Source organism: Manis pentadactyla, chromosome 12 (assembly GCF_030020395.1).
Source record: "Manis pentadactyla isolate mManPen7 chromosome 12, mManPen7.hap1, whole genome shotgun sequence".
NCBI lineage: Eukaryota > Metazoa > Chordata > Mammalia > Pholidota > Manidae > Manis > Manis pentadactyla.
In genome coordinates, this window is record NC_080030.1 from 107,293,186 (window position 1) to 107,309,179 (window position 15,994).

General features: G+C 38.3%; 1 protein-coding gene across 2 annotated transcripts in view; it reads right to left on the bottom strand.

Annotated features, from left to right (window-relative positions):
• Positions 1–15,994, bottom strand: part of PDSS2 (decaprenyl diphosphate synthase subunit 2) — a 193,862-nt gene that overhangs the window by 75,062 nt on the left and 102,806 nt on the right. For both annotated transcript variants that reach the window (XM_036902897.2, XM_036902896.2), the window contains one exon: positions 12,782–12,980. In XM_036902897.2, the coding sequence (XP_036758792.2) occupies positions 12,782–12,980 (199 nt within the window). The remainder of the gene's footprint in view (positions 1–12,781; positions 12,981–15,994) is intronic.

Below are 15,994 nucleotides of genomic sequence, written 5' to 3' on the forward strand. Positions count from 1 at the left end.
AGCCGACCTGGGCTTAGAGTGAATTTTTTTGAGTATGTACAACTCTGAGGATTCAAGAAAATGATGGAAATGTTAAAGCCAAAATCATATAAATACAACTAAGCTGTGGCTACTAATGAAAAGTAGTCACAGGGATCCTTTGGGTGCTCTCAGTTTCGTTTTGCTAGTGGTGTTCAAACGTTGTAAAGCACATGAACAAATAGATCCATATAGTTTCTCATCACAAATCTGCCATGAAGGTGAGTCACTAATTTGGGGTATTGCTTTCAATTGCTGAAATGTACATATACATCTCTGGATTTCTGACATAAAAGATTTTGGACTCCCTATTATATCTCTGACTTCATCAATGATCTTTCTTGATTTCTTTGTTCTTCACCACATTTCATGCTATTTTCAGGACCTGTGTGTATGTTTTAAGTTGAGGCTCTTTCTTATAACACTCAGAATTAAAGAATACTGGAACTGGCAATGATGTTGGGGATGGAGATGATGCTGCCTTTATTTTACAGATGATGACACTGAGTAAATGAGTGGCCTTTGCTTACTAGTTATTTCTCTATAATGTCTCATGAAGCCCCTATAGATGTTTGTATTAAAATATTTATTCAAATATTTAAAAACTGTTCAAGGTATTTGAAATTCTAGGATCAGTAACTGCAAAATTGCTGGCAAACAAGGTATCATAGTTCTTTGCTGGTTTGTTTGTTTTCTACTTCAGTTAAGCATAAGGATTCTGGAGCCAGAATGCCAGCACGTAGGCCGCGGTTCTCCATCACTAGCAGGTGTTACCATGAGGTTACTGAATCCTTTCCTGTGCCTCTGGAGAGGTTAAATGGGGTAATAAACATAACACACTTACATCAGAGTCTACTACATAGCAAGCACTCAAAAACATAAGCTGTTAATATTAGTTAAATGTCTGCTACTAATTTCAATAAATATTAAAGACTCTACATTATGAAGTTTCTAATTTCATTTGTAAAATGGGAGTATCGGGACGTTAGGTAAGTAGTCTGGAGAAAAAGATGAATGATCTGAACTAGAATTCTGAGAGATCAAATGAGCTGTCCAATGCTAAAAGGCTAATTTAGAAAACTGAATAGCTGGTACAGGAACGAGGTCCACAGACTTCTACTGTGGGACTCTTTCTGCTTGTCTCTGTAGCTTTATTTGTCATACACATAAAATAGAACAGTGCTATACAGCTCAACACACTACGACAACATCAGTGATCCACAGGACTGCAAGCTGAAGCTGCCCAGTAATGAAATACTTAATCTGATATTCTAAACAGAGAGACTGTCCTTTAAAAACTAAAGATTAGACATACAGTAGTTTTGCTGTTTACTGACGTCTGACTGACTTGCTATGCGCAGTGAAAATGGCTCCAAAACAAAGACAATTGAGCCACATGAATAACAAACTATTTAATGCATTTCCCAAAATGCTTTAAAAAGGAACTTTCTTGGTGCAGCCATACTTTGCAGCAAACCCACTCTAATGTTCCCACAGCTTACAGTGTCAGAAGCGACCTCGGGGTCAGGTCTGCCGGTTAATGACCTGTCGGCTAATGGCCTTCAGCTTTGCCCTGGGCACACCGGTCCTCCAGCAGGTCATTAGCTGCCAGGAAAGGGCTCTTCCGCATCACTATTGCTAAATAAATAAAATCTGCTCCTGGGTTAAGGCCCCATAAGCCAACCTGGGCTTAGAGTGAATTTTTTTGAGTATGTATAACTCTGAGGATTCAAGAAAATGATGGAAATGCTAAAGCCAAAATCGTATAAATACAACTAAGCTGTGGCTACTAATGAAAAGTAGTCACAGGGATCCTTTGGGTGCTCTCAGTTTCGTTTTGCTAGTGGTGTTCAAACTCAGCATTAACCCAGGACAGTGTGCACAAGATTATGAGCGCACTGCATGTGGGTCTTTAAGTGTTGACAGCTGTGGGGAAATTTGGTTTAATAAAAGGATGAGGGTAGAGACGGGTTCTCTTATGCCTACTTCATTTCAAATGATATAATTTCCCCTTTTCTTAATACAAGAGTTTACCAAGCTTTAAAGTTTTTCATCTCCAGTAAAGATTTTTGGTTTATTTTTCCTCTTGAAAGGAGCAAGAAGGCAAGAGGTGGATGGGAATTTTTCTGAAATAACATGTAAGAGGAGAAAGAATGAACACCTAGAGGAACAGGGTTGAAGAGGATGTGTGTACACTGTGGAGAGTGCCTGAGGGGAGACGGACTGACTTGGGGACAGGAAGAGGCAAGGAAGGTGAGGGGGATAAAGGGGCACAGAAATTCTCAGTCATAATGTAGGCTGGCCACGGGGATGGCAGTGCAGCACGGAGAATACAGCCAGTGATTCTGTGACATCCTCTGTGTTGCCAGATAGTGGCTGTACCAATGGTGGTGAGGACTTAATAGGGGTGACTGATAAACCACTGTGTTGTGTACTTGAAACTAATATAAATTGACTGTACATCAATTTTAAAAAAGGGGGGGGAAAGACAGAGACAGGGAAATGGGTACTGTGCTCAAGCCTAGCCGGGTAAAGAAAGGATGGGTGGAGGAGAGACGTGAGGTTAGGTAGCGGGGGTCACAGATGAAGGGGTCAGCTGTTCACCTGCCCAGCACTTCTGTAACCTTCTAACTCAGAAAGTTACTTCAGTAAAATTATTGGAAAAGCAAAAGAGTGCTGAGTAACTCAAGCCAGAAAATAGATTTGTTTTTCCCTCTGGTTTTGGAGAAATAGCAATTTAAGTTGGTGAAAATAGGAGGAAAAAAAGCTGGTTTAATTAATTTTATTTCTGGAAAGTCAAAAAAGGGGTTTACAAAAATTGAGGTTGCTAAATGTAGTAAAAAATGACCACATTCAGTGTTGTCTCTACCACTCATGACCAAACACAGTGTGGGGTTGAGTTCTACCCATTTCAGAGGATGTATTTTTGTAGAATACAGGCTTTAAAAAAAATCAAAGTATCATTAATATACAGTCTTATGTTGGTTTCAAATGCACATAACAGTGGTTCAACAGTCCCCATAATCAACTTATATTGTGACTGCGAATTATTGCGCCCCTTTATCCCCCTCTTACTACCCTCTGCAACCACCCCAGCCCCTCCCCCTTGGTAACCACTAGTCCCTTCTCAGTGTCTATGAGTCTACTGCCGATTTGTTCTTTCTGCTTTGCTTTGTTTCTATATTCCACAAATACGTGAAATTATATGGTATTTGTCTTTCTCCATCTGGCTTATTTCACTGGGCATAATATCCCATAGCTCCATCCTGTTGTTGCAAATGGCAGGATTTCTTTTCTTCTTATGGCTGAATAGTATTCCATTGTGTAAATGCACCACGTCTTCTTTATCCATTCATCTACTGATGGACGCTTAAGTTGCTTCCATAGCTTGGCTATTACAAACAGTGTGGCGATAAACATAGGGGTGTATATATCTTTTTGAATTAGGGTTTTTGTGTCCTTCGGGTAAATTCCTAGGAGTGGAATTCCTAGGTCAAATGGTATTCCTATTTTTAGTTTTTTGAGGAACCTCCATACTGCTTTCCACAGTGGCTACACCAATTTACATTCCCACCAACAGTGTGGGAGGGTTCCCCTTTCTCTGCATCCTCGCCAGCATTTGTTGTTCCTTGTCTTTTGGGTATTGGCCATCCTAACTGGTGTGAGATGATCTCTCATTGTGGTTTTAATTTGCATTTCCCTGATGATTAGTGATGTGGAGCATCTCTTCATGTGCCTGTTGGCCATTTGTATTTCTTCTTGGGAGAAGTGTCTGTTCAGGTCCTCTGTCCATTTTTTAATTGGGTTACTTGTTTTTTGGGTATTGATACACATGCGTTCTTTATGTATTTTGGATGTTAACCCCTTATCAAATGAGTCATTTACGAATATATTCTCCCATACTGTAGGATGCCTGTTTGTTCTGCTGATGGTGTCCTTTGCTGTACAGACACTTTTTAGTTTGATGTAGTCCCACTTGCTCATTTTTATTTTGTTTCCTTTGCCCGGGGAGATGTGTCCAGGAAAAAGCTGCTCATGTTCATAGTCAAGAGCTTTTTGTCTAGGTTTTCTTCTAAGAATTTTATGGTTTCATGACTTATTCAGGTCTTTGACCCATTGCAAGTTTATTTTTGTGTATGGAGTTAGACAATAATCCTGTTTCATTCTCTTATGTGTAGTTGTCCAGTTTGAGAATACAGACTTTTTTTAAGTGGGCTTCTCCGAATGCCAAGCTTAGAATAAATGCCTCTCTGGCTTCTCTGGCTTCTGGTTGACACAGAGGACACCTGGAGAAGTACCCATTTTGCATGATGGTATGTGATCTTCCTGTGCCAAAAAGATACTTCATTCCATTGTTTACAGCATCAAAAGGGCAAAGTTCAAGGTTTTAATGAGAGAATAAATTTTAAAAGAACATGGTATTTTCTTATTTCTAGCACACTTCTCAAACACTAATTAATCATTTATCACTTTTGCTGTCAGGATCAAGGAAGCAGGCTCAGAAATGGATACATTAATTTGTGGCTATGGTAGAAAATCATAAGAAAACATTGGAAATATTAGTTTGGGATTTTGAAATTTTAGTTTTATGACAGCATTTTGACATCTCTATTTAACTGATATGTAGTTAGTTTCCTTATTTTTTATAATATTTGACACCCCGCTTAACTTCCACACACATTTACGTTAGTCGTGAAAATCTATATATATACTTGAGTGGGTTATGTGAAGTAAAGAACATTAATCTTGGTTGTCAAACTAAGAGGCTAAAAGACATTAATTCAATAATTTCCACTAGTAAAATAGTGTTGACAAGAGTGTAAACACACAAGGTCATAATAATGTCTACTTTAAATGAATATGATAAAGAAAACTTGAATTTCATGATACAGCATGTTTTTTAGGTTTCACTTTTTAACATGAATTTGAAATTAAAATTGATATAACAGATAAGGCAAACAACAAATAATCAAAGCAGCCTCTTTATTTAAAATATATAGATGGTATAAGAGGAGGAGATTTATATGCATAAATTGAGCATATTTATACAAACAAAATTCTTCCTTGTAAACAACATATTTCTGCCTTTAGGAAAACAAAGTTAACATACGGAACTACATCAGTTATGTAGGGAGTACATCTGTGCCGCTGGTTACTTAGAAATATGAATCACTAGTGCTTAATAGAACAGCCCCCAAGAGTGATGTCAGGACTGGGGTGTTAAGACAGGACCCAGGCTAATTCACAGCCTCCTATCTGATGTATAGTGATAGGTCCATTCAATGCAAATGATTACAGAGATCAACACACACACACACACACACACACACACACACACACCCCACATATACACACAATGAATTCAGTTCCTTAACTATTAGAGTTATCACTATATATGTAAAACACTGTTGTTTGTTTTTTTAAGGTGAAAAGAAGTAATCCACACAGTCTTAATTGCACTGTGGCTTAATCCTAAAATACAAATACAGTCTACAAATAAACACAGAGACCAAAGAAAACCTGTCATGGCCAACCAGATATCTAAATTATAGTGCCTTTCCATTTCATGCTTTTTCCTCCAATTATTCAGTATATCTCATTGACAGCTTGTTGCTCAAACACTAAAATTTTAGATTCTGGCATGATCTCATCCTTTCAACATTCAATGATGTTCTACATGAACACAATTTAGAGCAATTTACAGCATGAGGGAATTTATGGCTTAAAAAGAGACATGCTAAGGTCTCTTGGTGGAGGGTCTTTCTCCAATGAAGGACTGAAATAAAAAGTTGACCTCAGTCCACATATAAATCAAGTATAAAAACCAAATGAGTATTCATATTTGAACTGACTGTTTATAGTTCATAATGCATGAGCAAAACCAAAAGTTTCTGTGATGACTGCCCTTGTACTGTTCACTATGTAACTTATTCATTATGTAAGAATTTGTTCTCCATGTAAGAACTTGTTTGTTATGCCTCAGAAGATTGGAGACTGACGAAAATTAGGCTTGGGGTGGATTAATGATTGTGCATTGAGCACTGACTCCCCTATACAGAATTTTATTGTTGTTAACAACCATTTGATCAACAAATATGAGAGATGCCCTCACAAAAAAAAAAAAAAAAAAAGTGCAGACTTCCAATGGTAAAATAAATAAGTAACCGGGATGTAATGTATAGCATAAGGAATATAGTCAAGATATTGTAACAGCTTGGTAGGGTGATAGCTGGAACCTAGAATTGTCATGTATATAAATGTTTTATCACTGTGTTGTACACCTGAAACTAATGTAATGTAATACTGTGCGTCAACTACCCTTCAATAAAAAATAATTATCTAAAAAAAAACAAAAAAAAAACTTAATAAACTAGATACAGATCAACTGAATAAACTTGCAATGGCACAAAAATACAAAAAAAAAAAGTTGACCTCAGGTTCCATAACTGAAAATGAATGAAAACCCAAGCATTAATTTTTAAACTCACTCTTGAGTTTAAAATCTTGTTAACTCACCTTTATGTGACTACAGTTGTAATAGTAAGAAGACAATTACCAGAGGATTAATATACCAGTTTCTATACTTAAAGATATTTAACAATCTGTTACCTAAGGCAATTACCTTGAAGACCCCAGATATCTTCAGGGAAAAGCCAAAGGGAGAATAATTGGCTTTACTAGTTTTACCCTTGGCTATTATAAAACAGCTCTGAATTTCATATGACTGCAGAACCCTTCACCTAATGCTCTGCCCCGGGAGAAGAAGAGGTAAACACTTAATATAGAAATTCAGGTAAGAATCCAGTAGCACAAGAAAACGGGAAGTTGGTAGAATGAGTAAGTCATAAAAAATTAAAGTTGCTACAGATATGCTAACTTCAATTGCCAGGTTAAATATATACCTTCGAAGTAAAAGCAGGCTGTCACTGTGAAAAGGCAGTGACATACTATACAGAAATTCTGTTGTAAATTCTGCCTGCTCCCTCACTGCCGCTATTTAGGTTGCTTTGCTGACAATTTGTTTCTTTTTTTAACTGATGTATAAGTGACACACAATGTCCTATTAGTTTCCGGTGTACATCACAGTGATTTGGTATTTTCACACATTATGAGATGATCCCCAGGATTAATCCACTTACCATCTGTCACCTTACAAAGTCATTACAATATTATTATGTTCCTTATGCTGTACTTTACATCTCCATGACTAAGTTATTTTGTAACTGTAAGTTTGCACCTCTTGATTCCCTTTACCTATTTTGCCACCCTCCAACCCCTCCCAACGCTAACTAACAGTTTGTTTCCTGTATCTGTGAGTCTGTTTCTGTTTTGTTTAGTTGGTTTTCTAGATTTCACATATACATGAAATCATGTGGCACTTGTCTTTCTCTGTCTGACTTTTTTCACTTAGTATAATATCCTTTAGGTCCACCCATGTTGCTGTGAATGGCAAGATTTCACTCTTTTTTATGGCTGAGTAATATTCCTCTCCCTCTTTCTCTCTTTCTGTGTACCACATGTTCCTCATCATTCACCCATCAACACTTTTTCTTTCTTATAAAATAAAATTAGAACATCATTATATAGAAAACTAAATTTATCAAAACATTATCCATAAAGTAGAGAATTTATGAAAACTTAATATAAATATTGTCCCAAGGAAATTTTATCATCACCACTTCCTCCCCCAAAAAATGCCTATTAATGGTTAGTACTGTCCTTAATCAACTTAAGTTTCTGGGAACTCACTGAATAGAATTAATCCTCTCCTGAAGTATAACTTCACTTTCCTTAACAGAATATTCTGACGGGAACATGTCAAGTATTTAAATGAAAGGCACCGGCTCTGAAAACAGGAGATTCTCTTTGTCAAAAGCAATTCTTGGGTTTCAGCTGTTTAGTTGCTCCCTACAATCTCTTTGGTTTAAAATACTGTTCACACAATTTGGAAATCATCTACTTTGTCTAAAAAAGGGCTACTAAAGGCCTAGCCTTGCAGAACATGAATGACTGACTCCTGGACATGATACTAATGGTCTTTTACAGTAAGTCAGACAGTGAAACATCTCCTGAAACTGATCTTGCAGAGCTTTCAATGACCCTTTGAAGAATGAGGTGCAAAAGATCCATGTTTTAGATGAATAGGAGGGCTGCACAGAGTAGAGGCCTCAATTCAACACACAATTATCAAATTAAAAAAAAATACCATGTCCTAAAAAGGAAAAAAAGTCCTCACCAAAGGTTGATAAAATGCACATCTAGAGGTGCACCTGTGCAGAGACCATGGTGTGGAATGCACTGGCGGGGAAGGAAACGCCTGGTTATTCTTATTTCAAGGAGAAGCGTCAGGCTGAACTGGTGCTTGGACATGCTGGGGTTACTGTTGTGATCTTTCTGTAAATCAAGTAGTGCTACTGAAATCCAGGGCCTAAGGGAGCAGATGGTGGAGGTCTTAGGCTCTGCGACATTTATAGTGATGCTTCCAAATGCAAAACACAAGAGTGGATTTCACGGGCTGTGAATCTGATTTGATTTTGATTGGAGTAAAGCCTCTATTTTCTCTGAACTTGAACCACTGAAAGAAATAATGCATGGATGATACAAGCTAGCTAGCTGAGAAAAAGGAGCACATTAAATATTATTCCCATAAAGTGAGTAGTTAAAGCGAATGAATACTTGCTTATGTCATTACACCAGGATTACATTTGTACCTAATACCACCATTTTAACCTATATAAGATTTCATCAGAATAGCTTAAAGTAAGTTAAAACTTACTTTTTTTTAAGATAAAACAGAAATTTGTCTAAGGCAATAAGCCTTGTTTTTCTTTAAAGGCAGGGCCACGCTGCAGGCTAATTACTGAAATGTGCACTTAGTTAATACGTCCAGAACATCTCTTCCTCTCAGGTACGTGGGTCTAAACCATGAGTGGCCAGTGCACTGACTAGAGCTGGTCCCGTGCAGCCCCAGGCGCCCAGAAAATGAACCAGCCCTGTACCTTCCTTGGCCTCCTGCCCCTCCAAGTCCCCAAGTTCACCAGAGCTCACGGCAGGGATGGCGAGGAGAGAAGGTGGGAGATGCAGTCGGAGTGGCCCCCAGGGACAACGGTGGGTCCCCGGCCTTGTGCTAATACGTGCATCCAGAAAAGGGCAGGATTCAGTGAGCTCCATCACACTAGACTCTACGCAGAGAACACAGAACAATTTGAGGGCGAATAAAAGGAATGCCCAAATGGTAATACATCTCTGGAGGGAGATTTGAGATGACGTATATGTCCAGTTCACTTCTTAGTTCCTTTTCATGTGAATATAAACTATATGATAGTGGTAACATATTATCTTCTCCCTAAAAATCAGCAGGTTTGTCTAATGAAAAAATGTGCTAGCCAGCAGTGTGAGGGAAGGCAGGACAGAATGGGGCTGTCTTCCGGTATCTGTTCTCTGTATCCTCCAGATTTTTGGCTGGGCACATGGCTGCCCACAATAAAGTTTACATTTCCCTTTCCTAGCCTCCCCTACAGCTAGGTACGGCCGTATCATTAACTTCTGGTCAACAGAAGAACATAGACAGAAGGATCTCTAACTTCCAAGAAATGTCTTTAAAGTCGTGACACTATTATCATCCAAACTGGGGCACATCCAGTAAAAAGGAGTGCTGAAATGATTTAAAATGTATACTTTTTGAAATCTGTATTTATTAACTAGCTGTTGATTTTATTATATTGGTGGACTTGTTAACTAGTTCCAGTCAAAAACTGTTTTCAAAAATAAAATTTCAAAGGAAATAAAAATAATATATATCCATTAAAACAAAATTAAAAAAACTTTATACTATTTCAATATTAAAAAACAGCAGTAGAATAGTTGTTCTTGGTACATATTCATGTACTTTGTTTCTTAGCTGTGTCTGTCTCTAAAATACAGTGTAACTGGCATATTTTTCTGCAGAATGTATTTTTTTTAATATGGCATTTTAAAATAAAGCTGCCAGCAATATTCTTCACAGTTGCATTTTATTAGGGAAAAATTCCAATGGAAGCTTTGTTTTCATTAATTGTAATTCCCTAAAAGGTCCATTCATTGAACACTTTGATTTAAGATTTCCAACCGACTTTGAACAAAATGTCCCCAAATTTTGACAACCATTTATAACAAAGTTCAATATCATTGCTGGTATAAAGATTTCTAAAATCTGATTAATGATAGGGACAAAGAGAGAAGGTACATACTGCGGTGCTAAAGTATATTTTTGTATCCAGCATCAACAATATCCCCCAAATCTTACAGTTCTGAGACTCTGGTTATAAAGGTATTTGTAAGTTTTTATAACAACACCTTCTTTCTATTTCAGTTAGCAGAATGTTGACACGTTTGGGTGCAGTTATGAATTATGGGTAAGCCACAACCAATTCCAAACACTCGACAGGTTTCTCAAGGTAGTAAGAACCCTGTTTCTACCACAACAGCATGTGTACTTCACCAAAATTTGTACTTCTATTATGATAAACTAAAAACTTCATCTTCCATTTGAACTTTTAAACTGAATTTCCAATCTCACTCATAATGGTTTTATACCTGATAGAATGTACTTCCGAAAGCTTTGCCTTGATCCCATGAGTGGATGGAATCAACTAAAATGATTTGATCACTTGCAGTACTGATAACATTCAGCTAAGACTGGAGTTACTTAACTGTTCGCCAAGTTCCTCTTCTGCCGAGGGAACCAAGAAGCATAAAGCTATTGCTCCCCTTTCCTAGGTGCACATAAAAACTGGTAGTTGAAAATAACTGAAGTTACTTTAGAAGAACAGGTAATTATCTCAATAAAAGTTAGGCTCACAGAGTGGTATGCATATGTATCTTCTGTGGCTACACGTGGTAAGTCACCTTGAGTAAGTCTCCCACCCACCAGCTTCGGATGTGGATCCTGACACTTACTTGGTCAGCACGTGCAATGTGTCTTGTTTTCATGGGGTCAGTGACACCACTACGTCCTCCACAATGACTAGTGCATGCCAACAAACATTCTGTGCAAGTTACACATTCCTTATCAACTTTATCAAGGACCAAAAATTCAGTACTTTCAACAATGAAATATATACTTCTATTTTCTGAGCTTACTGCTGCCAAAGGGCTTATTGCAAAAACAAAGTGTCACCCAACAATGAAATAGTTGTAGGTTTACATCATACAAGCAACCGTGCTCCGTCTCCTCTCCACAGCCCTGCACAGAACTGATTGGCCTCGATTTACCCTACACATTTCATGGACCCTGAACCTCCAACTTGCTGTTTCCCACTGAGCTAGTGGACTGGCACCTGGTGGCTTTGTGGCTCTTGCAGGCCACGCACAGGACACGGTACAGTTGGGTGGTCCCCCAGGCGAGCGGCTTGGGCATGACCCAAATGAGACAGGCAGGAGCTGACTGTGCCTAGTTCAGCGCGCTTCCTTGTCGCTGCAACCGCCCTGCGTTCTGTCCTTGCCTGGGAGCTGTCTGAAGGGGCTGGGAGAAGAGATGAGCTGTTGTTCATTGTCTTGCAGATTTAACAATACCTTGACGTGAGAACCGTCTCCGCTGGACGTGAGCCTCACACAGTAGGAGCCAATACCAGACAAAAGCTGAAGCAGAGGCTAAAAGTATTAAGTGGAGATCTAAGAAGCCCATCGCGGCTTATTCTAACACAAGTATTAGTACTCATTCTTTGCTAAAAAGTGAAGAATCCAGGAAAAATGCTAAGTCGAGCGGGACTCCGGGACAGCAGGCTTGCGCTGAGACTGCCCTTACTGAACCGGGACGTAGCCCTGCCTGACCTTCAGGGGAAGGACATCTGCCTTTCTTCCTCCTCCTTTCCTATTGACTGGACTGAGGATGCGATGGCGACCATTCCGGGGCATGACGTGGTAAGAGGGACGGCGAAGCAGGGTGGCAAAGGGGCTCGGGCTCCCAGCTGTGCGGAACCTCCGCACCAACCTCCGCATGCCGAGTCCTGGGTGTTTTTACATGAGGAAAAATAAACTCCCATCTTGTTAAGGCCACTGTTATTTTGTAGCCAAACCTTCAATTGTAACTGATATATAAGGAATACCTCTAGAATCTTTGATACTACATGTATCAAGAACATGAAAAATGTATCTTAAAGATATAATCTGGAATGAGGAAAACTGATGTGTAAAGATACTGCTATTTATGATAAAAAAATTAGAAGCAATCTAAATTCAAAATATGAGGGACCTGTTAAAGAAATGATATGACATCTAAATAAATGAATACTATGCAACCATTAAAGAGTTTGTGAAAAATGTTAATAACATGGGAAAATGCCCACATCATAACACGAAGTGGGAAAAAATAGGCAGGATTTTAAAAAAACCTTACACATGCAAGTTCTCAGCTGTCATAAAAAAAAATCTGCCTATATAAAGTAGGAATAAACAGCAACAAAACAGACTGAAAGGAAATACATCATATTGGCTTACAGTGAATATCCCTGGATAGTGAGAGCATAGATAACATCTGTGTATACCTTCTTTATGTTATTATTTAACAGTATCCTATGGTTAACAAATAATTTCTTCTACAACTAGAAAAAAAATCATTTCAAAACTCTTTCCTAGCATTTGCCAGTTTTGTGGTCACCACCGGTTTTACTGAGCATCCACGTGTGGGGAGCTGGGGCGCAGGGTGCACAGACCTCCTGGGCCCCCGCAGGGACCAAAGCCGCCTAAAGGCATCCAGCTACAAGCGAACCCCGCCCGGCCTTACCTTGGTGTTCTGTAGCAGAGCTAGTCCGTTGCAGGCATTTGCTAGAAGGAAGTCTCCACTCAGGATAGCTACTTTATTTCCAAACTGCATGTCTTTCAGTGGCCCATCGGAAGATTGCAGTTCATTTAAATTTACTATCCCACGATGCACAAGGAGAGCAGTATGGATAAGTTCTGTAATCTCTGCCAAACTTCTTTGACTAAAACATAAAGATAAGACTTGTCTGAGTGTCAGCAATACCATCTTACCACAAACGTGAGACTGCACTTTTCGACAATGAAGTATTTCAATGATTTGTCTCTCTCTCTCTCTCTTTCGGATGATTCCTTTTTGATGGAGTTCTTTATGAAAGTCTCTCCACTGAGTAGTTTGGGGACCTGTAAGCAGATCTTGACATGTTCCTTCTCTAAACCATTCCTTACCCTCTAACCCATGAGTAACAGGATTCCCCAGAGAGAAGCTGTCAGGTGGAGGCCACCCTCCACAGTTCCTCTTAGATACTTGGTTCTCAGCATACCTTCTGTAACGCAAGGATTTCTGAGAATCCTTACTGGCATTCCACAGAACTCCAGTCTAAGTGGGAACATAACCAGAGTCAGACATTAATTAAGCTAAACACTTTCACACTTTATCTGTTTTATCCTAAATACAAAGCTGTGAGATTTACAGAGATGTATAAAGTGCGGTCTCTTCCTTCAAGGACCTTACTTTTCAGAATAAGAAACAAGAGAAATACCACCTATATCAGATAGGATTTCAAGAGATGTTTCTTTCTCTTTTTTTTATACTTTTCTATAGTTTGTACATTTTCTACAATGACAAAACTATTACTTTTGTAACCATAAAAAGTCAACAATACTAAACATTTTAAACCTCACAACCACCCTTTGGTAGGTATAACGAACCCCTTTTGATAGGTGAGAAAATTGTTGCTCCTGGTTAAATGACTGGCCCAAAGGTACACAGTAGAGCAGAGCGGGAAATCTGTTGGAATCCGTTACAAATGGCCCCAGGTGCATCATGCCTCTTTGTTTCCATGCTTTCTAGTTCCCGCCACACTAACTCTGGGCTTGGCTACGGAACTTACTTTGGCTAAAAAGACATTAGCAAATGTGGCATAAGTGCTTATGCATTAAGGCTTGGACAATGTGGCCACAGGAAGACCCGGGCAGAAGAACCAGCCAGTCAGCCCACAGAATGGTAAGAAATAAAACCGATGTTTCAAGTCACTAAATTACAGGGTAGTTTGCTGTGTAATAATAGTTATCTGACCCAAATACTGGTATGATACGGAAACAAGGGTGCTGCTCAACAAAGCCTAAAATACGTGTCAATGGCTGTGGGTCTGAATGGTGGGGGCTAAAGGTAAAGGCTGAAAAACGGCAAACAGTAGTAGCTGGAGAGGCAGTGAAGACACTGTTCCTGGAAGACTGAGAAAGGACACACTGTGTTGTAAGACTGGGCAACAATTGGCAGAAGGGTTTCTTGTGGTAACTTGAAAGACAGAAAAATATATCTACTAAGTCTGTGGATCTGGATAAGATTTCCAGGCAGAATGCGGAACATGTCAGCTGGATTCTTGCAGCTGCATATAATAAAGCGTAAAAGAAGATGAGCTAAAGAGAGAATTGTTTAGTTTGGAAGCACAATGCAGAGGAACAATAAAGGAGCAAAGACTTGCTAGGTTGAAAATAAAACTTTCATTTCCAGTCTCTCTGGAAAAAGATTCTGAAATAAGAAATGGTACTAGGAAAAAGATCAAATCATAAGAGTGGCTAGAAAAGGACCTAAATTTTTTCAGGTGATGTCTAGTAGAACCCATAGCTAGACAAAAGGTCTCTTTAAGAATTTTAAGGGTATTGTCCCATAGCAGCCACAAGCCCAACCTAAAGTACAGAGGTCTACAATTACTAGGATGAAATTGAATCAGTAATCAAAAAACTCCCAATAAACAAAAGTCCAGGTACAGATGGCTTCACAGGTGAATTCTATCAAGCATTTAAAGAAAAGTTAATAGGTAGCCTTCTCAAACTATTTTAAAAAATTGAAGAAGGAATACTTTCAAACTGATTCTATGAGTCCAGCATTACCTTGATACCAAAACAAGACAAAGATATAAAGAGAAAAGAAAATTATAGATGATGAACAGATAGGCAAAAATCCTCAACACAATACTAGCAAACCAAATTCAACCATGATCAGGTGGTATTTATTCCATGGATGCAAGGATGGTTCAACATTGACAAGTCAGTCAACATGATACACCATATTAACAAAAAGGACAAAAATCATATCATCATCTCAATAGATACAGAAAAAGCATTTGATAAAATTCAACATACATTTATTATAAAAACTCTCAACATAATAAATATAGAGGGAATATACCTCAACATAATAATGGTCACATATGACAAACCTACAGGTAACATTAGCTGAACAGATCAGGAACAATCAACGACGCCCACTCTCTCCACTTTTATTCAACATAGTATTGGAAGTCCTAGTAGCCACAGAAATTAGATAAGAAAAAGAAATAAAATCCACATCTAAACTGGAAAAGAAGTAAAACTGTCACTATTTGCAAATGACATGATACTATACATAGAGAACCCTAAAGACTCCCTCCAAAAACTATTAGAATTAAATGAATTCAGTAAAGTTGCAGGACACAAAATTAACACACATAAACTGGTTACACTTCTATAGACTAATAATGAACTTTTGTTTGAAGAATTTGAAAGACAAATTAAGAAAACAATCTCATTTACAATTGCATCACAAAGAGTAAAATAGCTAGGAATAAGTTTAATCAAGGAGGAGATATCAAGCTAATAAGTTTAACCAAGTATATGCTAGATATCAAGTCATTTTATCTGAAGGAGATCTGTACTCTGAAAACCATAAGACACTGATGAAAGAAATTGAAGATGACAAAAATAAATGAAAAGATATACCATGCTTATGGATTAGAAGAATATGACCAAATAAAATGACCAAACTATCCCCCCCACCAAAAATCTACAGATTCAATGCTATCAAATATGGCATTTTTTTCACAGAACTAGAAGAAATAATTCTAAAATTAGTATGGAACCACAGAAGACCCTGAATAGCCAAAGCAATCTTTGAAAGAGAGAACAAAGCTGGAAGTATCACACTCCCTGATTTCCAAGTATATTACAAAGATACAGTATGGAACTGGCACAAAAA